The 23,941-nt window shown below is 34.4% G+C and overlaps 2 protein-coding genes across 5 annotated transcripts in view; one reads left to right on the top strand and one right to left on the bottom strand.

The window, feature by feature from the left end:
• The window catches only part of LOC120307589 (phenylalanine--tRNA ligase beta subunit-like), a 34,199-nt gene extending 29,971 nt beyond the window's left edge, over positions 1–4,228 (top strand). For both annotated transcript variants that reach the window (XM_039342472.1, XM_039342473.1), the window contains exon 17: positions 3,599–4,228. In XM_039342472.1, the coding sequence (XP_039198406.1) occupies positions 3,599–3,750 (152 nt within the window). In that variant the 3' untranslated portion in view covers positions 3,751–4,228. The remainder of the gene's footprint in view (positions 1–3,598) is intronic.
• A 715-nt stretch (positions 4,229–4,943) lies between these two features.
• The window catches only part of SGPP2 (sphingosine-1-phosphate phosphatase 2), a 50,120-nt gene continuing 31,122 nt past the window's right edge, over positions 4,944–23,941 (bottom strand). For all 3 annotated transcript variants that reach the window (XM_039342474.1, XM_039342475.1, XM_039342476.1), the window contains exons 3-5: positions 18,244–18,423; positions 17,544–17,633; positions 4,944–6,669 (exon numbers count right to left, since the gene is read on the bottom strand). In XM_039342474.1, coding sequence (XP_039198408.1) covers positions 6,127–6,669; positions 17,544–17,633; positions 18,244–18,423 — 813 coding nt within the window. In that variant the 3' untranslated portion in view covers positions 4,944–6,126. The remainder of the gene's footprint in view (positions 6,670–17,543; positions 17,634–18,243; positions 18,424–23,941) is intronic.

Genomic DNA, 23,941 nt, shown 5'->3' with positions numbered 1-23,941 from the left:
TTCATGGAAAAGCTGCAGTGGAGAATAGGTTGGAAAGACATTGCAAAGTGGAGAAATAACAACTGTATTTTGTTATATTTTACTTGCACAATTTTACTTAATTGCAAAATTTAATAAATTTGTTATAACTATATAATTAATGAGCATTCAAAAAAATATCTTTTCTGTGGTTGTCCTTTTCTCTGGAGTGATCCCTACCTCTCCAGTATATGCCAAACCCCAACTCTACTATCTTTAGGAAATCTGCTGGCTCTTCCTCCAGGCATTAGGACCCAATTGAGTGAGAGCGCCCTTTAGCTTGCTTTCCTATATTGCTTGGTCACATTTTGTATTTTTATATTTTATATGTTCAGTGTATATGGGTTTTTTTCTGTTTCATTTTCATTTATTGTTCATTTTTATGCTATATCCCACCCAGAATGGGCAGTCTTATAAATTTCAACAATAAATAATAAATAGTATATCTGGCATTTTGAAGTTGTCCTTTCATATATTTGCAAACATTTGATATTTATTCCTTGGTTCCATGCTCCAGTTTCTACATATTTATAGCTTGAGTAGTTAGATTACATTAACCTTCCATAAGCTCAGAAAAAGATTTGTTTATACTACGCAGAAAAGATACTAATTTTTTTTGGCCTTATGAAATCAGTCCTGATGTGATTTATGAATGTACCATATTTCGGATCAATGAGTACTGTAGTACATTTTTTTCTATTTCATGTTAAGATAATAAACATTAATATTTAGATTGAGCCTTTAATAATCATACTGAATAGCTCATTTCTTCCTCTTAATTATTGAAGCCCGATATCTAATTTTTGTTTACATTATTTTCAAGCTATGAGTTGAATCAGTATAATCTTTAAAGCTGATGCTAACTCTGATCCTATATCATTTCCTTAATCTTTTCACTCCAAATATGGAAAGGAGTTTGATAGAGAAAAGAAGCTATGTATATTTGACAGTAAAGCACACTGAGAATTCAACAAGCTCTTTGAAGGTCAATTAACCAGAAAATAGGCTAAAGACCAGGTTTTCCATTGGATTAGTGACCAAAGAAAGATCCCCTGAATAATCAAAGCAGTCTTGGAGTTAGAACACAAAGACAATTATCAGGTCTTAGGGACATAAGTTTAATAACAGAATTCTTTGAACCTCAAAGCATTGCAGAAATCTTTTTCTTACTATGGAACATTGATTCTAGTTTCTTATTTGGGTGTTGTAGGGTTTAACAAGTTTTAGGGCTGCCATTTTCAGAAGGCACATATATTTATCTAAAATCTTTGGAGATAGTTTATGCTTTATCTTTCTTAATTATTTTTATAGCACTCATACATTTCAAATTTAGTTTCCTCTTGGATTCCTTGAGGCATTTGAGTTTAAAAGCATGTAATAAGATCTTAATTTTATGGGCTTTAAAGTAGAGGTTTAATATGTGTATTTTTATATGATTCCGTCATCTTTTACTGCATCATATAATACAATTTTGATCTATTAGACATGCTTGCCAATATATCTGACTCTATAGTTTAGTGATTCCCAGCCATTGGCCCCCAGATTTGACTATTAGAACAGAAGAACTCTTATGAACCAACAAAATACAGTAGTTACCAAGAAAAGACTTGATAAAGTTTGTGATTTTTTTTACCATGGAAAATAATGTTTCACAGGAAGCCTTTTTGCATTTTTTTTTTTTTTTACTATGGAAGATAACAATTTATGTGCACTAGTTCATGGAGAACTTTCTTATAATAGGAACTGACATGTTTGCTGACCCTAACCACAAAATTGGACTTGAATTTATAGAGGATTAAATTCCAGTTAATATATTGAAAACATGTATGGCCAGATGTCTGCTACCACCTAGTTAAGACGCAGATGCCATTGGGCTGAAGATTTTTTTTTTTTTCACATAAGCCATTTTTATGTTTGCATTTGAAAATGAAATCTTTCAAGATTACTAAAATCTGGTTTCATTAAGGAACATTCTGTGGGAATTTTAGTTCATGTAATTTTAACAGAAATTGTGTGCACATTATTGGTACTTAAAACAATTCAAGCTTATTGACAGCTTTGCTATCATACTGAAATGTGGCAATTATTTTATGCCAACGCATTCTGAGCAGTATGCATTTTTTACTTGTTGTAAATCTCCCAAAAAAGATAAATTGATAATCAAATAAATAAGAAAATTGTTACCTGTGAGAAATAACACTCTGCATACCCATTTTGGTTAATTCCTATTTGCATATTAATTATTAGGTCAGTCTGTTAGCATGCATCTTCTGTTGTGAACAGAGGAGCACTTTTGCTGAGAAATTAGCCTTCCATGATAGTTTTGTAATTTGTAAATTTTAATTGTTTTTTGTAAAGTAGTAGAGATTTAAAAGGATACTGCAGTGTAACTTTTAAATAATCGTAGCTAGGGTATGAAAAGAGATTCCTCCAGCCTGCATTGCATAGTATTGTATAAGTCCTTTTAAAGTAATATTTTTCCAACTCTGTCCCTGGACATGTTTGCAAGCAAACAAGTGATTTAGTGGCGACCATTATATTATATATTGACATTATTTCAGTTCTGTATTGTTTATTCCTTGTGGCAGAACCCATAAATCTAAATAAAGTGGTGTTGCTATAATTCAGCTTCTCACATCATGCTGTTTTCACAAGTACACATTTGCGAGACAACTAAAGACACTATGAGATTATTTCTGATCCACTAAGCTTGAGATAATTTATGGAAATGTTTTCTAATACAGTAGCTGATTCTTTTTTTAAAAAAAATGCTTCTTTGAACTCTTGCATTAATCAGCTATATTTAATATTAATCATTTTACAAATACTCCTTCTAGTGAACTTTTAAGGATTATTTTCTAGTCCTTTCCCCTTTGCCTTGTGCATGACTTTACAATGTAATACAACTGAAAAATCTCAGAATGTGGCAATATAAGCCTACTAATAATAAGTTTCTTTACAAACCCAATGTGAGATAGAAAGATATAAACAGACAGATAATGTTTTAGGATGAAACATCCGAGGAAGTGCAGTTGTGAGACCCACATATTTTATACTGTAATTCACAACCATAGATTATTAATCTAATGAAAAACATTTCAAATTAATTTCACAAAATATTTCATCGAAGTGGAATCCTGTGGACATTTTCTCAGTACAGTATTTACATTATTACTTTAAAATATCATCATTAAATTATGAAATTCTATTGAGATTACAGTGAAAAAAAATGCAAGCGGGGTTATAATACGGCTATTTCAGTTGTAATTATCTGAATCTGTAGCCTAATTTTACCTAGTAATTAAAAGTTTTAACCTTTTAATTAACTACTTGGGCACCTTGTTTTGAAAATGTAGATTTGAATTTTAAACAGGTTTTGTTTCCTGACTTCTAAAAAAAGGCTTGACTTTTCAAATGCTTTTTTTTCTCTCGATTCTGTTAACACTCTAAAGTGGGAAAGCATTTTCGTTGATTTGCCACCATTCCAGCTGAAATGATCTTAGGTGCTCTTTAGAGTTTATCTCTGATTTCTGTTTGTTCCTAAAAATACTACCTTTATCATCCCTTTATTTGCTTTCAGACTCTGCTTTCTTTCCTGGTCGCTGTGCTGAGATTTTTGCCAGAGGACAGAGCATTGGGAACTTGGGGGTTCTTCATCCTGATGTTGTCACGAAATTTGAACTCACCATACCCTGTTCTGCTCTAGAAATCACAATTGAGCCTTTCCAGTAAGAAGAAAATCCTCTTTTGGTCCAACTTCATACTCCATTTTATTTTGTCTTGCTACTGCCTGGTAGTTCTCTGTATTTCAAAGTATTAGATCAATGTACATTAGGCTTTATTAGGTTTTTAAAATGTTTCTTTCTGTAATGAAAGGTTTTATTAATCAGTTAAAGGCTCTTTTTAACACTTAAGGACATCACTCTTTTTTAAAAAATAAGGCAAATTCAGTCAAGTATCGTAAATATGTATTGGCTAAATATTTTGTGTTTCCTCCAATAGTTTCAGTGATTGAAATGTAGACTGTTAACTTATTGCAGCTGCTCCAAATAGAGTGATAATTTATAAAAACAAATGTGAACTATATTGAGAGGTTAAATTTTTCCTGATTAAAAGCATACATGTTTCTTGAAAGCTTGTATGTAAGCTTTTTTCCCCATGGTAGCTATACCATAAATTTTTAGTCTATTAAAAAGGGGGTCAAAATAAATATATTTGCCTACTCATTTATCCTTAGTTGTAGTAGAGACAATTGCAAGCAGTTATATGTTACAGAGTAAATTATCCATTGTTTCTGCTTTTTCCTATACTATCAATGAAGAAAATAGAATAAGAAAGCTCTGTCATTTGTATATAGTTGCAAATGCCTAAAAGATATTTTTGTCTTCTAGACAAGTTGATGTTTTCTTGCATTTTCATATTCAGTATATAAGTTTTTTGATGAAAAAATGACCAACTAATGATCCTAGGTGAACCCCCATTTTGGATTAATTGTGCGATGTTGAGATTACAGGGAATTGAAGCAAAATTTTGGACAGTACTGATTTATGTTGAGAAGTTCACTTGTTAAATAAACTCCCAATACCTTTAATGCATAGACTAGTTGGATGGAGTGATCAAATTAATGAAGGCAAGGTTCTAGGATTTGTATGCTTGCTTTAAATGTTAATCCCGAGCCCACTGCCTAATGTTCAGTATCTAATTCTATATGTTTGCAAGCAAGCTTGTTTAACATTTTAATTCAGATTCTACATGAACTAAAAGTGTAACCAGAAAATACTGCATTTGTTAAAGCTTCCTTGCTAAGAGCATTTGGCATTTATACTTTGAAATAACCTCTTGCTATACAGTATACTACAGATACAGATATGTGACATACGTTTGAATTTTAAAAAATCTAGAAACACATAATTTGAATGTAGCAATTGATGGTATTTTTTCAGATTATATATTTAGCATATTACAGTAAAATGATACAAAAATAGAAATTGTATAATTTATAAATCAGAACATATACATGCAGTCTTGTTGAACAGCATAGACTAGGTGCTATTCATAAAAACAGTTATGTAAGCAAACCCAAAGCTGTTGGTAAGACAACGTATAGTTCAGAAATAGAATTTCCCTACTTAATTAAATAATGCATTGGTCATTACAATAAAACCATGATTTAGCATATCCTTCAGATGTCTGTTAAATTCCAATGTATATAGTTTACCTCATTTATGTAATTATATTACATTAGTGATGTAAGTGAATAGAGGTGAAGTCCAAACAAAAACATTTTTTATCTAAAATCTGTTAATATCTAAGAAATGGAGGTTTTGCTGTATTCTGTTCCAGATATAATGTGAATACAAAAGAATAATTGATCAGTAGCATTACTGAACTATTCAGTCTCCATAAGTTCTTTCTTATAATCAATCACCTTATCCATCCATGCTCATCTGTAATGTTTAGAACATGAATAAGCAGGAAAAAACTTAGAAACAACTCAGCACCTTTCTCTTGTATTAGCATTACAATGTAAAATGCTGCTTCCTTTATGCTGTCAATGCTACATTCCTGAGAAACGTCTATAGTATTTTGATATAAGAATATGTCTTCATACAATCAATATCTTTCAGACCGCTTCTTATTCAAAATACAAATCAGAGAAAAATGAAAATTCAGACCTGTATTCTTATGATACGTAAGATAAAAGGTTAAGTTGGAGACTGGGAGGGTCATTTAAACCCTAGAGTAATAGTGCAGCATCCTCAAGGAAGATCATGGGCTATACTTATTCCCATTCACATATGTTTACAAACTGTCGAAGACTGATACTGGTTTCCCTCAATGCAAACTTGCAAAGCTGGTAACTCTCAGCTGCTAACTCTAGAATTAATCACCATTCCTGTATATTTTTCTTTTTTGGTCTGTGGCCATCTCTCTCACACTGAATACTAGCATAACTAAATCCTATCTTTAGTATCCAGTATTAGTAATCCTAAAGAGTTTATGCAAAAGGCGTATTCTTTCCTCCCATCACCCCAACCCTCATTTATTGCAAATATTTTTAATCTGCAGCCCCTAATCTGGACAATTAAAAAAACAAATGCATAGCATTCAATTTAAACCAAAAAATGTATATACTAGTGGCACAAACATTGTAGCACTGAGACCAATAGAAGAATAGGTTATAAATTTATAGGGTACTTCAATTTTTATTTGCCGCATACCTACAGCATCACTGTTAGAAACCTTGTGCCAAGAACATAATGATTTACGAACAACAGTTTTGGCAATCTGCCGTGTGATCATTAAAAGACCAATCCCCACTATAAATTTTGCAAGCACTAGCAAGATGATTTCAATAGTGATAGAAGAAACACTGTGTGGGACATCTTTAGATGCGGCATTTGAAACATAGAGATTATTTGCCCAAAATCCAATAATTGCTCCTGCAGAAGCTCCCAGAATAGTGGTGGTATCCGCTCTAGTTGGACTGTAATAATCTAGTCTGGGATAATTGTAGCACAAAAAGAGGGGCACAATGATGCAGAATGCTGGACAGAAAGGGCTGGTGAGCATCAAGTGATCCACGATATCCCAGGTAGGACAGGCAATTGCAGTCAAAAATAAGGAAATTAGACTGCCAACAATGACGTCCTGGAAAAACACATAAAGATATTACCATTTGTCTCTGAATGCAATCCCTAGCTTGAATTGAAAAACAGATTTGGAACATTACAGGTCTAGTACACATAAGAATAAATACCTTGAGAATAAATGTCAAAGAGAAAAATAACTAAAATGCAAAAGCTTGGTCTGATGTATGTCCTTCAACTCTTACTACTTCATTGAAGCAAAATTTAACTGAGGAATCTTCATCACTTTCACACTCTTCTTGGGGGGAGGGCAGGAGAGGATTTCCGCAAGAGCAGTAAATATGTTGCATTTGCAGAATTATGTATGTATTCATATATCACTGTATGCAAACCCACAATTTAGATTTGAACCTTTTTGCTGAAAGGCAATGAAATAATGCTTCTTAAAATAAGATTTCTGATGATTGGAAAGGAAAAGTCAGCTTTCTGTGAGCACCAGCCTTTCCCTCCCATAATCTCTTACTTTAATAATTCAAAGGTGCTTTTTCCAAAGGCAACTAGACTTTCTTGGGTTATTCCTTTGAAGATATCTCACTTCTCATCCAAGAATCTTCTTCTGTTCTGAACTACTTTGGGACAACCATTTCCTGGATGATTGAGAATCTCCATAGACACTCAGTTTAATAACTTCCTAATTTCTGTGCAAGAATTATTGTTCCTTTCTTAATTTATTTTTATGGGTAACTTTAGGCCAAACAATTGATGTGAGCCCACTTCCTAGTATCTGTTATTTTATTTAATGAAATCTGAATTATTTGTGACTATACTAAATCAATTATCTTATTTTTATCTATTTTTCATATTTCTGAACTACCCATTTTCCCCAAAGAGGGTCTCTGGAGATTGTTCAGAGAGGGACTCTAGAAGATCAAAGTCATCTTGGGTGACTACATTTACTAATTAAAATAAAAGACCAGTTTTTGAATGCTTAATTATTACTATTATAATCTACACCAGTGATAGCGAACTTTTTAGAGACCGAGTGCCCAAGCTGTAATCCAAAACCCACTTATGCATCGTCGGGTGCCGGGTGGGTGTGGCCCATTGGCTGGGCGTGGCTGCTGTGGTAACAGCAGACTGGGTGGGACTAAAAAGTTTAATCAATCATTTCCAACTTTGCAAGATTTTTTTTCCCGCGAGAAGTTGAAATTGATTGATTGAACCTTTTTTTTTTTGCACACGGCGGCAGAGGCCTAAAGCAAAAAGGTTTTATAAAACCCAGATGAAAGCCTAGGACTGGGGCGTCGGCACGCGTGCCCGCAGAGAGGGCTCTGAGTGCCGCCTCTGGCATCTGTGCCATAGGTTCGCCACCACTGATCTACACTAAAGAACAAGTGTCTTCAAATCTGGCCCTTTTATGACTTGTGGACTTCAGCTCCAGAATTCCTCAGCCAGGCATGCTGGGGCCAAGTTTGAAGATCCCTGCTAAAGGGCCAAGTTTGAAGATCCCTGCTAAAGAAGTTTAAAACATCAGTAATGCTAGTACATATCTCAAATTACACACCTTCCCTATTCTAGTAAATTTCGGAGATACTGAATTATAGTTCCTATTGCTAGCAGGGATGGTGTAGTAGTCAAAATCTTTAGAAAGCATCATTCTGGGGAGGTTAGTATAACATTCTCCACAGAAAATCCATGATTCTATATATTTCTTTAAATTATTATTGATTTTAGATACTAAATCCTTAATTTGGAGGTCGGTAGTCCTGTATCCTGGAAGAAACTAAAGTGATTCATCATAATATCCCTGCATTAAATGCCAAGGATTATTTCAAACATTATGGTGCTCCTTATGGTCTTACAAAGGCCTATAGTTCTAGAGGCACTGGTTATTTTGTTTTCATCTTCCACTACTATAATAGGATATACAATAAGTATACTGCATCCAAATGGTTGTAATTAGGTATACCAGAGTATAGCTAGGTTAAACCTGTGTATGTATATATGTTTATGTTATTAGTATTGGATTTAATAGATTTCTTCAGAGAATTGCTTTTGGAACTATTCCCATAAGGGATTATGTCAGACATGGAATCAACATGGGATTTACAAGAAGACATTAAAGACAAGAGTTAGCAAGAATTTAATAATCTGATCTTTCTTGGAAAGTGCCATATAACTTAGGTTTAATAAACAAAGGAGGTGTGAAGTATAAGTAGCCTTCAAGCCAAAGGATATAATATTTCTGGGGATTAAAGTTTCATTGGCACTTGTATTTGTGAATAAAAGTATGCAATATTTATAAGCCATGTGCATAAAGATGGCATTCAAAAAGAAACAGCTAATGTCAAAAATCAATACATTTTTCCTGCTATACCAGTGGTTGTCAACCTGTGGGTCGGGACCCCATTTGGGGTCAAACGACCATTTCACGGGGGTCGCCAAACAACGCAGTTCGCCACTTTTCCCCCCTTTTTCTTAGCTGTGCTACTCCCTTTTATTCTATTGGCGTTTGAAAGCCATTAGAATAGACTCTCTTGAATAGAGTGAAAAGAGGCTCCCTCGGAGTTCGTGTTGCCTCCGCCTCCCAGCTGTTTTTGTTTCCTCGGAAACAAAGTGAAACGCCGCTACCATCTCCGCGCCTAAAATGATCGGGTGAGTGATTTTTAAAGCGGACAGAGCCGGATAAAGGATTTTACTTATTGAGTTTTATTTGCTTTTTAGTTTATGTTGATTTCTTTTTCTTTTGTTCTTTGTCGGTCTGGAGAGTGAAAGTAAAATGGCGATTTGAAAGTGTTTTTTTTTTTTTCCGGAAAGAAGCGAGTTAAACGGAATGTAATGGATTATATAGTTCTTTCTCTTTTAAACTTTCTAAACCTTTTTCTGAAAGTGGTTTTGTGGTTTTAAAGTTTCTTTTGGACTCTCCTTTGTTCTTTTTTAATTTTTGAGGATTTTAGTACTTTTTTTTAAGAAGGAAGAAAGAGGGAACAAGATCTTTTTAAAAAATGGCTTCAAAGAGGCAAGCAGTTTCTACAGTTCCTAAGGTGGCTTCTTCTCCTGCAATCTTACCAGTACAACAACCTAAAGCTACACCACCATCTTCTCCTCCTTTGCCAGTATTATCTGTACAAGACATGAAAGATATAATGGGAAATGCTGTAACCCAAATCAGAGAGGAAATGAAGGAGCTTCTAGATCAGAACAAATCTGAAATTAGAGGGGAAATGAAGGAGCTTTTAGATCAGAACAAAATTCAAATTAGAGGAGAAATGAAGAACCTTTTAGAGCAGAATAACACTATTTTGAGGCAAGATATAGTTATGGCTTTATCAGGATTGGCCTCTGTGGTTGAGAAGCTTGATTCTAGAGTGGAAGAGGTCGTAGACAAAGTTGATATCCTGGAAGATAAATTTGAAGGTATGGAAAAAAAGATGGAAATCTCACAAGATGATATTGCTATGTCTCAGTACAGGGAAATGGAATATGCCCTAAGAATCAGGGGTCTGAAAGAGGATATGAATCAAGATTTGATAGAGATTGTGGTTAATGACCTTGCTGTCGTTTTGAATAGGGAGAAAGATGGATTACGTAGAGAAGTGGAAAAAATTTACAGAGTTAACTCCTGGGTCGCAAAACAGAAGAACTTACCAAGAGATGTGGTGATTTATTTTGCAAAGAGATCTCTGCGCAATGAAATCATACAAGCTTTTTATAATAAGAGGTTCCAGATTGCTGCTCAAGATGTTATCATTTTAAAGGAGATCCCATCTAAAATTTTAAGAAATAGAAAAGATTTTGCTTTTTTAGCTAATGAACTTAAAACAAGAATGATGCCATTCAGATGGGAGATTCCGATGGGTATTGTTTTGAGCCATGCGGGGACGTGTTATAGACTTAACACAGTTACTAAAGCAAAGGAGTTTTATACTTCGGTCCTGGGAGCAGGCTCATCGTCATCCATGATTCAGAAAGTTCTGGATGCTAAAGAGGCAGAACAGCAGTCTGAAGGATTAGGTGTGATGGTTGCTGGAAAGTTACAGATGGAATGGTTGCGACAAACAGAGATCAAAGAGCAAAGAATGACCCGTGCAGCACATAGACGCAAGGAAAAGGAACAACAAAAGAAAGAAGTTAAAGAATCTCTTCAAGAAAGTGCTTCGTTGCCGGTGGGAGGAGCAAGACCCAAGAGTTCTGCAACACATTCTTCAATGGCAGACCTTCAGGCAGTCTTCTCCAGGCTTCTGGTTAAGGGAGATGGTAAAGCTCCTGACTTGGAATGTTAACGGCCTCAATTCCCCGCAAAAGAGAAAGAAAATCTTTTACTACTTAAAGCAACATAATAATGATATTATTTGTTTGCAGGAAACACATATTTTACTTAAAGATCAAAAATATTTAGTCAATTCTCGTTTGGGATCTCATTTTGTATCTTCTGCTCCTGGGAAAAAAGGGGGTGTAGTCATTTATGTTAAGCAAAACTTATCAGCCTGCTTGGTAGAATCTGATCCTCAAGGGAGATATGTTATGATTGAAGTTGGTTTATATGGTAAGAAAATACTTATAGTGGGACTGTATGCACCAAACCAACAACAGGAACAATTTTATAGATTGTTGCATCAGAAATTAACTTTGTTGGATTATAGATCTGTGATATTAATGGGAGACTGGAATGGTGTGTTAGATATACAAAGAGACAAAAAAGGATCTTCCACTTTTTTTAAACAGGCTAAACTACCCAAAGCTTTTTTTGACTTGAGAGAGGACTGGGAGCTGCGAGACTATTGGTGTGAACGTAACCAGGAGGAGAGAGACTTTACTTTCTTTTCAGATAGACATCAATCCTTTCCAAGAATTGACTTTTTTTTTATTACAACTGATTTATATTTTAGGGTAAAGAATGTAAAAATTTTTCCTAGGACGTTGACGGATCACAGTCCAATTTGGATGGAGTTGGTTGATGAAAAAGAGGAGAGGAGATCGTGGAGGGTGAATGAGAATTTATTTAGACAAGAAAAGAATATTCAAAAATTAAAGGAACATCTAAAGGACTATTTTGTTTTAAATATGCATAAAGGAACTTCAATGTCAATGGTATGGGATGCAGGTAAAGCCTTCATGCGTGGGATTTTGATACAAATGAATAGTGCTCAGAGACAAAAGCAGATTCAGAAACGTAAGGATTTGGAAGATGAGATTAAACTAAAAGAAAAATTTTTGATTCTAAACCCCACAGATGAAAAGGTTAAAGAATCTATAAAATTGCTCAAAACACAATTTAATATGTTGACGGCTGATCAAACTGCAACTAACTTATTGTATATGAAACAAAATACATTTTGTAATGCTAACAAACCAGGGAGATGGTTGGCTTATCAATTGAGAAAGAAACAGAGACAGAGAATTATAGACAAAATAAATTATAATGGTAAATTGGTGTATCAGAAGGAGTTGATTAAGAAATCTTTTTTAGATTATTATCAAAAACTATATAAGAGTACTAACGTACAAACTTTAGATATAAATAATTATTTAAGTGAAGCCAACTTCCCCAAATTAACAGAAGATCAGAAACAAGAAATTAATGGTTTAATTACTAGTGAGGAAATTGTGACAGTGATTAAGGAATTAAAATTAGGTAAAGCACCGGGTACGGATGGCCTGACATTTATTTATTATAAAACTTTTCTAGAAGAGATGATTCAACCTTTATGTGAGCTTTTTAATAATATATTACAGGGTTTAGAGACTCCTCCGTCATGGGGCAGAGCCTTTATATCTTTAATTCCAAAAGAAGATCAGGATCTTACTTTACCAAAGAATTATAGACCTATATCTCTTTCAAATGTAGATTATAAGATTTTTGCAAAAATTTTAGCCAACAGGCTTATGAGGGTTTTGCACCAGCTTATACATAAGGACCAAACGGGTTTTATAACTGGTAGGTATATGAAGAATAACGTTAGACAAATTATTAACTTATTAGAATATTTAGATAAGAATAATCAAGTTTCTGCAGGACTGATATTTTTAGATGCTGAAAAAGCTTTTGACCAATTGAGTTGGCAGTTTATGTTAAGATTAATTGAAGATATGAATTTTGGAGAAAAAATTTTACAAGCTCTTGGTGCTATATATCAAAAACAAACGGCACAACTTATAGTCAACGGGGGTTTATCAGAGGTTTTTACAATAGAAAAAGGGACAAGACAGGGATGTCCATTGTCACCACTACTGTTTGTTTTAACTTTGGAAATTCTGCTGATTAAAATTCGAGAATCTCAGGAAATAAAAGGAATAGAAGTTAATAAAAAAGAATATAAACTAAGAGCTTTTGCAGACGACTTGGTGGTTACTTTGTCTCAACCTACCTATTCTGTAGTAGAGTTGTTACAATTGATTTACCAATATGGACGGGTTTCGGGATTTAGAATTAATAATAATAAGACTAAAATATTACCCAAAAATATGACTAATTTGGATAAGCAGACTCTGGTTAACTTGACAGACTTTGAAGTTGTTGATAAGATAAAATATTTGGGGGTCACTTTATCTGTTTCTAATGTAAAATTGTATAAAAATAATTATGAAAGGTTGTGGGTCAGGATACAAAGAGATTTGAAAAATTGGGAGAAGTTGCAATTATCCCTTATGGGAAGAATTGCTGTGATTAAAATGAATGTCCTGCCAAAGTTTATTTTTTTATTTCAAATGATACCTATTTTAAAGAATAAGGTTAACTTAAATGAATGGCAGAAAGGCATCAATAAATTTATTTGGGCAGGGAAAAAACCAAGAGTAAAGCTTAAAATTATGCAAGATATTCGTGAGAGAGGTGGACTCAAGGTACCGAATTTGAAATTGTATTATGATGCTGTGGTTTTAACATTACTTAGTGATTGGGTTAATTTAACAAATGTAGAAATACTTCACTTGGAGGGTTGGGATTTACTTTTTGGATGGCATGCCTATTTAATTTTTAATAAAAAAGTTGACCGGGTTTTTAAATCTCATATTATAAGGATTTCTTTACTTCGGGTTTGGAGGAAATATTATAAAAGTGATTTTAAAATACCATTATGGGCTATACCTTGGCATGCGATAGAGGGGATAAGGAGAGGAGTTAAGATGGATAGTGTTTCTTATGCACAATTACTCAGATGGGATGGTAAAAATTGGCAGTTAAAATCTTTGGAAGATTTAGCACACGAAAATATTACATATTCATGGTTTCGGTATAGACAAATAGTGGATAGATGGAAGATAGATCGTAATATGGGTTTGCTTAGGGAAGATGAAAATTTTTTTAAACAAGTAAAAGACCAAAGGCGAACTCATATTAAGAGAATCTATGGGGTGCTAGTAGAACTGGATTCAGAACCAGAATTAATTAAAGAATGTATGATTAAATGGGCACAAAATTTTGGTGAACCAGTTCTACTAGATACCTGGGAAACCATCTGGGTGAGGAATGTTAAATTTACACAAGCCCAGAACTTAAGGGAGAATTTTTACAAAATGTTTTATAGATGGCACCTTGATCCACAAAAAATGTCTCGTATGTATCCTGACTTACAGCCTAAATGTTGGAGATGTGGTTGTTTGGATGCTACTTATTATCATATTTGGTGGTCGTGTAAAAATATAAAAGCATTTTGGATTAAGATATGGTGGAATATTCAAAGAATTTGTTTGTGTTGGGTATCGTTACTGATTGTGATGTTAAGGAGGTTATACTGATGTTAAATTTAATTACAGCCGCAAGGCTGTTAGTAGGGCAATACTGGAAGAAGGAATCTTTGCCTACTTTACAAGAATGGTTTTTTAAAGTTTCTTATTTGGCGGAAATGGCAAAGATTTCGGCTTTTTTAAAGGATCAATTGCAAGAGAAGTTTTTTGCGGTATGGGAAAAATAGATAGATTTTATACAACATAAGTTGGATATAAAAAAATATTATTTAGTTTTTTAATAACTTATATATAAATCTTAATATTTTATAGATTGTATTTTTTTTCTTCTCTTTCCTTATACTTCTTATTTTTATTTTATCTTATTTTACTTTTTTTATATATATATATACATCTTTTCTTCTTTCTTTTCTCTTTTCTTTTTTTTAAGCATTTTTCTTTTTTAATATTTATGCTTTTCTTTTTTACATATATATTATTTTTAATTATCTCATAAGCTTATGTAATGTATTTAGATATATTTATGGTTTATACTTTTTTAATTTCTTTTTAAGATCTTTAGAAATTTTAATTAAGCCTATATTCAGCTCTGGGAAGGTTGGGGAGATGGAGTGGGAGGGTTGGGGTGGTTGGGTAGGGTTGTTTTTTGTTTTTTGTTTTTTCTTTTCCCTATTTGTAAAAATTTTAAAAAATTTTCAATAAAAAAAAAAGCCAATAGGAATTGTCCAGGCTGTCTCTGCCCTGCTGAGCCCGCCAAAAGTCCCATTCTGCAAACAGTGCTGTACCAGTTGAGTAGTCCCCGACTTACAACCGGTTGAGTAGTCCTCGACTTACGAACGGTTGGGGGTCGCGGCATTAAAAAGGTTGAGAACCACTGTGCTATACATCCAGTAGCATTGTCTTATATTATCCTTTTAGATGTTTAGCTTGAACTGGGTTACTACTTGAATGGCTGACAGGAAGAAATCCCTGCTAAACTAGGAAATTGAAAACTATCCTAGAAAAAGGTGATAGAAAGTCATTTCTGACTCTAGGAAAACCTCACAAATGTGTTTGTGTAAAAATCAGGAGTCAAGTTTGATTTGGGAGAATTTACTTTTACTTATGTGTGTAAACTGGTTAAATTTAAATTTAAACCACTTTGGAAATAACTTAAATTGGAACAGAGAAAATGAATATAACAATGCAGAAAGGCTGGATTTAGGCATGTATGTAAACACATGGACGGCTTCAAAAAGAAAGTAGAAAATAGGCCACCCACACAACTCTATCGTCTTCCCTTCTGGAAAACATTTTGAATCTGAATCTGAATACATTTTATATCCTGGGATTCTGCTTTGATAGCATATTGCATCTCATGAAAACTTGAATACAGTCTCCTCATAACTCTGGCTGATTACATGGAATTCAGGAACAGAAAAAGGTACACCAACGCTCGTATTCCATTCTCCCACTCTGAAGCTCTCCATTCATTCAACTGAATGCCAAAGAAAATTATACATGACACGCAGATCAAGAACTTTGCTGTCCCTGGCACCAGAGTGTGTTCTTTACCTCCAACTACTCCCATGTTTCTTATTCTCCCGTGTAATGAAATTTTATGAGATTAGTAATTTGTAGCAAGAACTCATAAGATTTTTAGGTGGTGAGAGGGGAATGGGCTATCATATTATTTAATGGTAACCAGGAGTGCAAAAGATTGTTATTCCTTTGTCAGAAAAAGCCTGGGTCATACTCGGGTGGGAGAAAAGAAACTACTGAACTAATCAGAAAATTCTAGTTAAGACTTTTGGAGATAAACGTAGTATTTTATTCTAGAAACATGACCACATTAACACGTTATATATATAAGTAGCTGCAAACTGCAAAACATTTATTCATTTATCTTTAATTTCATTTCTTACTATTCACAGAATTGTAAGTTACTGAGATAATTTGACATATAATTTCATTAAGGTCATGATGCTCTTTAAGACAACCAACAAATTTCTTTTTTAATCAGTTTCTTCATGTTTTAAAGAAGTATTTTTTTTCTATCATCACATACTGAAAAAAAATATGCAGAGAATTTTAACTGATTGACTGACTAATTGGGATAACTAAGTTCTATAATGGGGAAGAGAGAATTCTCTGTTCTAAACTAGATGTCTTGATCTAGTAAGGTCAAGATGTTTCCATCAGAATTCATAGTAATGAATAAACAAATGTAGCCATTAGCGGCTACAATTATTTAAGATGCTTATATGAGTAAGCTGAAATTATCATTAAAATGTCTTGAGTTTTTCTTCCCATCCCGTAAATAACATTAAGTCTAACTCTCAATAAATGCACTCAATTAGAGCCGCACTATGTAGCAAACAAGATGTTTTAAAATAATGGAGCTTTATTTCATAATTTTTTCCAGTTTGATTAGATCACACTTCAAGAAAAGTAAAGGTTCAAATGGCAGTGTTAGACACTACCTAAAGGCATATAAAGTGAGCAAAGCCTTGAATCATGAAGAAACAAATTTTCTATTATTTAGGTTCAGATTTGAGAAATGTCTACAGATTCTTTGAGCTTGTATTAGAAACAAAATTAACTTAGTGCTTTGTATTTAACTTTGCTGTTATACTTTGCTGCTCTATCCATAGCCCTTCCTATTCTTAATGTCTCCCCCAACTTTTCAGTGATACGCTGGATTGAGAGAGGGTTTGACATGCCTGCTATAGAGTAACAAGCTGGGGATTTTGGCTTATTGTTCCTTTGAGACACAGAATACCAAATTATTATTTGTTCTTGATTTTCAAATCCTGGTTTATGAAGACATCAAGCTAGAATTCCTTGGGCTTGTTTAAGTGGAAAGCTTAGGAGAGGCATGAGAGAAAATGAAGAAAAATAAATTGCTTCTGGAAATTTAACTACATATTTTTTCAAGAAGGAAAATCTACTATGTTTTAGAAATTATTATTTTTATTAATCATTTATTATATATATTTGTCCATTTATACTGACATTGCAGGGAAGGAAAAATCAACAACCAACATAGGCATATCATTAGGAGTAATATAGAGAGACTCAGTAATATTTACTGCAAACCATAATGACTCCTAAATGATGACATACACATGATGATATCATCACAATAACTGCACAATTATGGACTTGCATCAAAATTCTGTAATTTAAGTAATGATGGCATCATAAGCATTTCATGATTTGTCTTTCTTGCCTCTAATCTCCTAACAGTTACCCAAGGTAAAAACTTACCAGCACTGTGTGCATTCCTGTGTAAATTCTGCTGAGGCCTACCAGAGATGAAAATAAGAAGGCTCCCAACAGTCCAAGTTCAAGTGGATACTAAAAATATAAGGGAAAAGAATGTTAATAAAATATTTATTAATCACCTAACAGAAAACAGTCCATCCACAATTTAGCTTGAGGATACCATAAATGTAAAGAATTAGAATCTTCCTGTCCTAAACCTAAGATGAAACAACTCAGACAATGACTTCCCAGGGGCCTTATTTGGATGACTTACCTGAAGATGATAGATGGTGAATTTTTTTTGTAGATAATATCAAGTGATTCCATTCCAAAAGAAGCCTCCAACGCATCCCAAGCTAAATGAAGAATTCTAAAGAAATATCTCCACAACTGAAAGACTAACCAAGTAGTGCCCATCCCCTGTGATAAAAAAGGGACAAAAGATCCTAATTTTACAGAAATGTGATTGAGGATGTAAAATAGTTCCATATTCCTAGGAATGACTTTTCTCAGCCACAGTGAAAAGTTTGTTATGACTGTGACGAAGAACAATACACAAAAAGGAAGAGGATGAAACAAAAATGGGGCTAATGCCACTGAAATACTTGAGGCTTAAAATGGAAGGACTGGTATTTGACCAAATAAGGCAATGAAATTTGTTTATGCAACTTGACTAGATTAAATCAGAATTGCTGCTTCCTACCTTGTACTGGTTTGCAGTCACAGACACAAAAGTGAAAGAGATTACAGTGGCTGCCATTGCATGTGTGGATGGCATTCCATATTCTGCATTAGTCTTCTTTTCTAGTTTGACAACAGGTGGTGAATGAGGACGAGGCCACTTCAGAAGATCTTTCATGACTTGACCAATATACATAGTTACCTGAAGAGAGCAAAGAGACATTTTCTTGTTTATTTATTTATGTAGTAAACAAATTTACATGGCTGCCCTACTCATACACAGGTGACTTTGGGCGGCTTACATTAGAAACCACAACATAAAAACCATAGCCCCCCTTCCCTCCCAACAATACCACCAGATCAGCCACTTAATCGGTTCTCTCTCCATTTGGGATCTCCAGGCCTTTTGAACAGCTATGTCTTTGGCATCTCTCAAAAAAGCAACGGGGGAGGGGGCAATTGTATCTCCCTATGCCCCATAGGGAGGAGCCACCATCAACAAGACACTTTACATGGTCCCGCCAGATGTAGATCCCTAATACTCTACATTCCTGTTCTGGTGGGCCGGGTAGATATAATGGAAGAAAGATGGTCTTTCAGACAGCCTGGCTCCAAAACATTATTTAAAGTTTAAAATGAGAGATAGAGATTTGCCCAAAGATTCAAGATAAGTAGTTGAAGGAACCTACCCTGATCAGCTCCAGAGGCCATAATTCCTAGACATATAGAGAAAGGTGTGCTTGGAATTATATGAATTAAAAGTCTAATTCATCTGTAATGAATGAATTTATCTCTTGCTCATAAAGACTGACCTATCAAATCTCAGACTAATAAATATTTTTACAAGGCCCAGATAGAAAGCCTGAGGAAGGCTTATACCTTATACCCCTTATACCCCCCTTTTTTTCCCTTGCCCTAAAACAGAAGAACCAAGCTGTTCTATGCACCATCAAAGACCCTTCCAGGAGTAATAATATTGTAATTTAAAAATACAAAATATCAATAATGGCAGGAACATTAAGCAGTGACATTACACATTTAAAAATAACAAAACAAGTCAATGTAATGCTAAAGCAATGCATCATAAATGCAGTAAGCCAAATGTTTGAAAGTCACAACCGAGAACATAATAACTTCAAACATAACAAGTTACACCTAAAAAGAAAATGTGTTTCCATTTTTGGGGAATGTAGTTTTCTTAGTGCATCCTTGAGCAAAGGTAACACAAACTATGTTGAGCTAAAATATTAAAAATAGAGTAGTGTTTGTTCATTTATCAATTTTGTACTGTATATTGACCTAATTATATAACAAACTCCTGATGGATGACAATATAGAAATAGAAATATAATAAACATATCAATCAAAGCAGAAAACATTTAAAGTCTAATCCACAAGCTAAGAGTTCCCATTCCTTCATTCTCTAATAGCTCTCTAGGGGAGTTTTATGCCAACTTGACCTCTGGAGTGAGGCCAATCCATGGGCATGGGCCATCACAGAAAAAATAACTTCTAAGCTTTGTCCTCTCAACCCCCCCCCCACCTGGCTCCCCCCAAAAGAAAGATTAAAAACTTCTATGGAGAGTACATTGGACAAATTAGTGCCACATCCTGTTGCAAGGTGATGCTTTGTATTCTAGAAAATGTCTATTGATTATATTTTTCATCGTTTCTCTATCAAATATTGTCCCACATGCATCTCTCTCACTCTCTTTTTCCTTTATTTTTTTTACTTTCTTGCATTTTATATAAAACTCTTCTGGGTGTTTAATTCTAGTAATAATTTACTTAGTGATTTTAAAATGGCGGGAGAAAATGAATGAAGTAGAATACACTTGACTTATGAAAAAAATAGATGTGGTTTGGATGCTAGATATATCCACTCTTAGTTGATATAAGCAAGTTTCCCCTTCCTCCCTCCCCCCCAGCATTTAGTAAATAAGAGGTGCCAGCTGAATTAAATTTTATCCTATTTCCAGCTTTAATATCAAGATCTTTTCTGCTCTTTTGGTCCACCTTCCTTCATGAAATGAAGTTCACAAGTTATATACAATTCCTTTTTAAGTTCAAAGAAGAACTAAAGTACGTGAGTGACCTGGAAGCATGAAGAACACCATGGCATCAAGTCTGATTGTCAGCAATAACTTCAAAATTCTACCACTCCTAATCTCACAGGGGAAAAAATTTTCAGAAGCCTTGAAAATTTAAGATTGGAGATCTATGGATTGTAATGTTCATCTTCAATATCTGCATAAATCACTTGCTTCAGATGTGCTACAATTCTTTTCATGACCATGGAATACTAAAATGACAGATAACAGAGTTACCATTTGGGTCTCAAGGTCAAGATCATAGAAAAAATATCACTGGGTCTTTTTATCAACAGTATACATCTGGAGATTTGGGGGGAAATGGCTTTTTAAAAAATGCTTACCACTTTTATACGTTTACAAATTACTTTCATGGAACAGAAATGACTATTTTTGTTCAGAATAGATATTCAAAAATAAGCCATTGAAAATCAAAATGAAACTGTAAATGGCTAAGAAGCAGAGAAACAGCTAATGCTATATGTGTAATATAACAATGACTTCAAAATGCATTTTTATTCTTTATTTGGGATCAATAGCAGCCTTCACCAGTTAAGCTTTCATTAGACTGAAATTAGCATACAATGAAATAGTTTACATTTTTAAAAACAAAGTCTGCTAGATCCTAGCCATCTCGTAAAATAAAATATTTAACCATTAAAAGGGAGTTAAGCTATTCTCCAAAGGACCTGAAGGCAGGACAAGCAATGGATGGAAACTAACCAAAGAGAAATTTCCTGTCACTTAGAACAATTAATTAGTTGAACAACCTGCCTCCAGAAGTTGTGAATGCTCCAACACTGGAAGCTTTTAAGAAGAGATTGGACAACCATTTGTCTGAAATGATATAGTGCTTGCCTGAGCAGGGGGTTGGAGTAGAAGACTTCCAAGGTCCCTTTCAACTCTGTTATTCTAATTCTATTTTTTATTGTTGTTGTTATTGTTATTATTTTAAAAAAACTTCCATCACTACATCAAGTTCCCTGATATTGCCTGCTACCGTATGTTATCCTGCTTTAATGAATGAGAAGTTTTTGCTGATTTGATGTTGGGGTAGAACAGTGTTTCCCAAACTTGACAATTTTAAGGCATGTGGACTTCAACTCCCAGAATTCCACAGCCCGCATTGCTGGCTGTGGAATTCTGGGAGTTGAAGTCCTCCTGCCTTAAAATTGTCAAGTTTGGGAAACACTGGGGTAGAAGATTCAAATGTACCTCTTGTATATTTCAAACAGATATGGCAATTTCAGAAAGCTATGTGGGCCCTGCCGCCAATATATTTGCATGGGTGAAATAGTCCTCCAGCAAAGTTGAAATGATCTTCAGTATTAGATGCTCTGCAGATTATAGCAGACTGCCGAATCTGCAGGGCAGGAGGTCTTCAATCTTTCATACCAGAAGCCTGACCTTAGCTTCTGCTTTGGTGAAGTAGCTTACTACTAACTTAGTAGTTCTTTTCCAGGCACCACCTGGCATCCACCTAAGCATGGCAAATGAGAGACTGGATCTCACAACTTGTGCTGCTTTCTGGCAATCAAAAGGTAAAATGTAACTGAAACCTGCCATGCAGTCAAAATTTTAAGTGGGTTTGGTAGCAAAGAACTTCATGATCCTGAAAAATTTGATTTTTCAAAAATAAAAATCTGATAAATGAACTAGGTCATGGAAGTCTCCTTAAATCAATATAGCATCACTCTGATTTTTCCAATCATACATGGCAAATACTGTAACTCAATATATAATGAGGACCACCTCCATACAAGCTCCTCAGGTGACACTGGTAGCAATATCATATGTTTTTTTATCCCCCAGGTGAAGAAACAGTCCCCTCTCCAAAGCTTTTAGATACTGACATTTTTCAAAACGCCTGCAAAAATACTTGTGATGATTAATGGCTAGCCTAAGCTACTAGAATGAATGGAGACAGTCTGAAAGGAAGAAATTTGGTAGATTAAATCCAACTGGAAAAAGCCTGAGATTTTCAGGAGGATGGCAATAAACAGAGTTGGGACAACTATTATCCAGCATGTGGCTTCTACTCCCTTGTCCCTTGTTTCCCATGCCCCTGTCACATTAATGTGGCAAAGAATGGACAGAAATGTCTTTCTCTCCAGCCTCCAACAAACTTCTGTTTTTGTTTGCTGGTTGCAGAGAAAGAGAAGACTCTCCTGCCAAGCTAATATCAAGAAATTATTAGTTCAAATCACAAAGAAATCATCTTACTTGTGGCAATTTCTAGGTTACATATTAATCAGTTGACTACAGGACCTGAGAAAAGATTCACCGTTTCTCCATTGCCATTCTGTCAAATACTCTACTTACTCTGCATTGCAAGAAAGGAGGAAGAAAAGAATAGAAGAGGATAACCAGCAGCACAGTGGACATACTTAACAGCAGCAAAGGGTGCACAACTGAAGGAGTAGGTTAGGGACAGATCATCATGGAGAAAATCTTTCTGTGTGGTTGCTAGCAGTGACAAAGACTTGACAGCCCACAATCAATCAATCAAAAGTCAAGATTTGCTTTCACAAGAAAGTATTATCAGTTTATTTGGAAGCAGCACAATCTAAGTTGAATACGACTACTGTACATACTCACTAGCCTAGTCTTTTGCTTTTGTTGTTTCCAATCTAATGAAATGTTAGAATAATAAAGAGGCTTAAAACTCTTTCTGTCCATCAACAGAAAAACTTTCCCAAAACAGAATGAATTAGGTACAGAGGCAGAAGTCAGAAAAAAAATGCTCTCCTAGAAACTCTCCTCCTGCTTTTAATTTTTAGAGTAGGAGATAGATGGTGATAGGAAGCATGTACAGTGCCCAGAGTCTTCCCAAAGGAGTAGATGGGTTAGTTTTATGATGCAGCATAAAAACAAAGACACATTGTACCTAGAGGATAAACGTATTTCTTGTGGCAGATGTATGACTTATTCCCACTTGAGCAAATCTATCTGAATCAATGAAGTAAGTTAAGAAATACTTATGCCAAAATAAATTGGCCTTAAGGTGCTATAAAACATTGGTATTTGTTGCTTAATACAGTGCACTTTGCATGTATTTTCCAACCTTATAAATATCCATATCCAAATCAAAAAAAGAGAAAAGGAATAGCAAATGCTCAAATACCAAACCAATCAACCTGGGAACACATGTTTCCTTAAATATTAGTTGATAATATTTTCAGCAACTGGAGGCTACAAGAAGTAGCAATGTCATGAAATTTGGTTAGAGGTTATCATTAAGATATTGCATCTAACTGAAGATTATCTTATTGTGTTTCCTGCCTAGCTTCAGATGTGCTGCTTATAATTTATAATTTCCTGTGGTGTGGTTATGAATGTAAAGTAGGGGTTTCAGGTTTTTTTATAGGCTATAGTTATCCCATCTCTGCTTTGATGCAAGGCAGAGAGCAAAATAATTGTGCAGTGGTGTTATTTCAATTAGGTAAGGTAAAGTCTGGTTTAGCTATACCTTGTTAGCTATTAATACTGCCAACAATCTTCTTGCCACCCCTCCTCCTCAATTTTATCTATTGCAACAATTGAAAATGTAATGTTTTATTCAAAGAAGGGTAGAATGATAAAAGATGAGGTATATCTTAAAATAAATGTAATTGGTACTTGCAAAGTAAA

The sequence above is a fragment of the Crotalus tigris genome, unplaced genomic scaffold (genome assembly GCF_016545835.1).
Source record: "Crotalus tigris isolate CLP2741 ecotype Arizona unplaced genomic scaffold, ASM1654583v1 scf7180000017792.2578787, whole genome shotgun sequence".
NCBI lineage: Eukaryota > Metazoa > Chordata > Lepidosauria > Squamata > Viperidae > Crotalus > Crotalus tigris.
The sequence above is the reverse complement of the archived record's forward strand: the minus strand, read 5'-3'. Positions and strand labels throughout refer to the sequence as shown.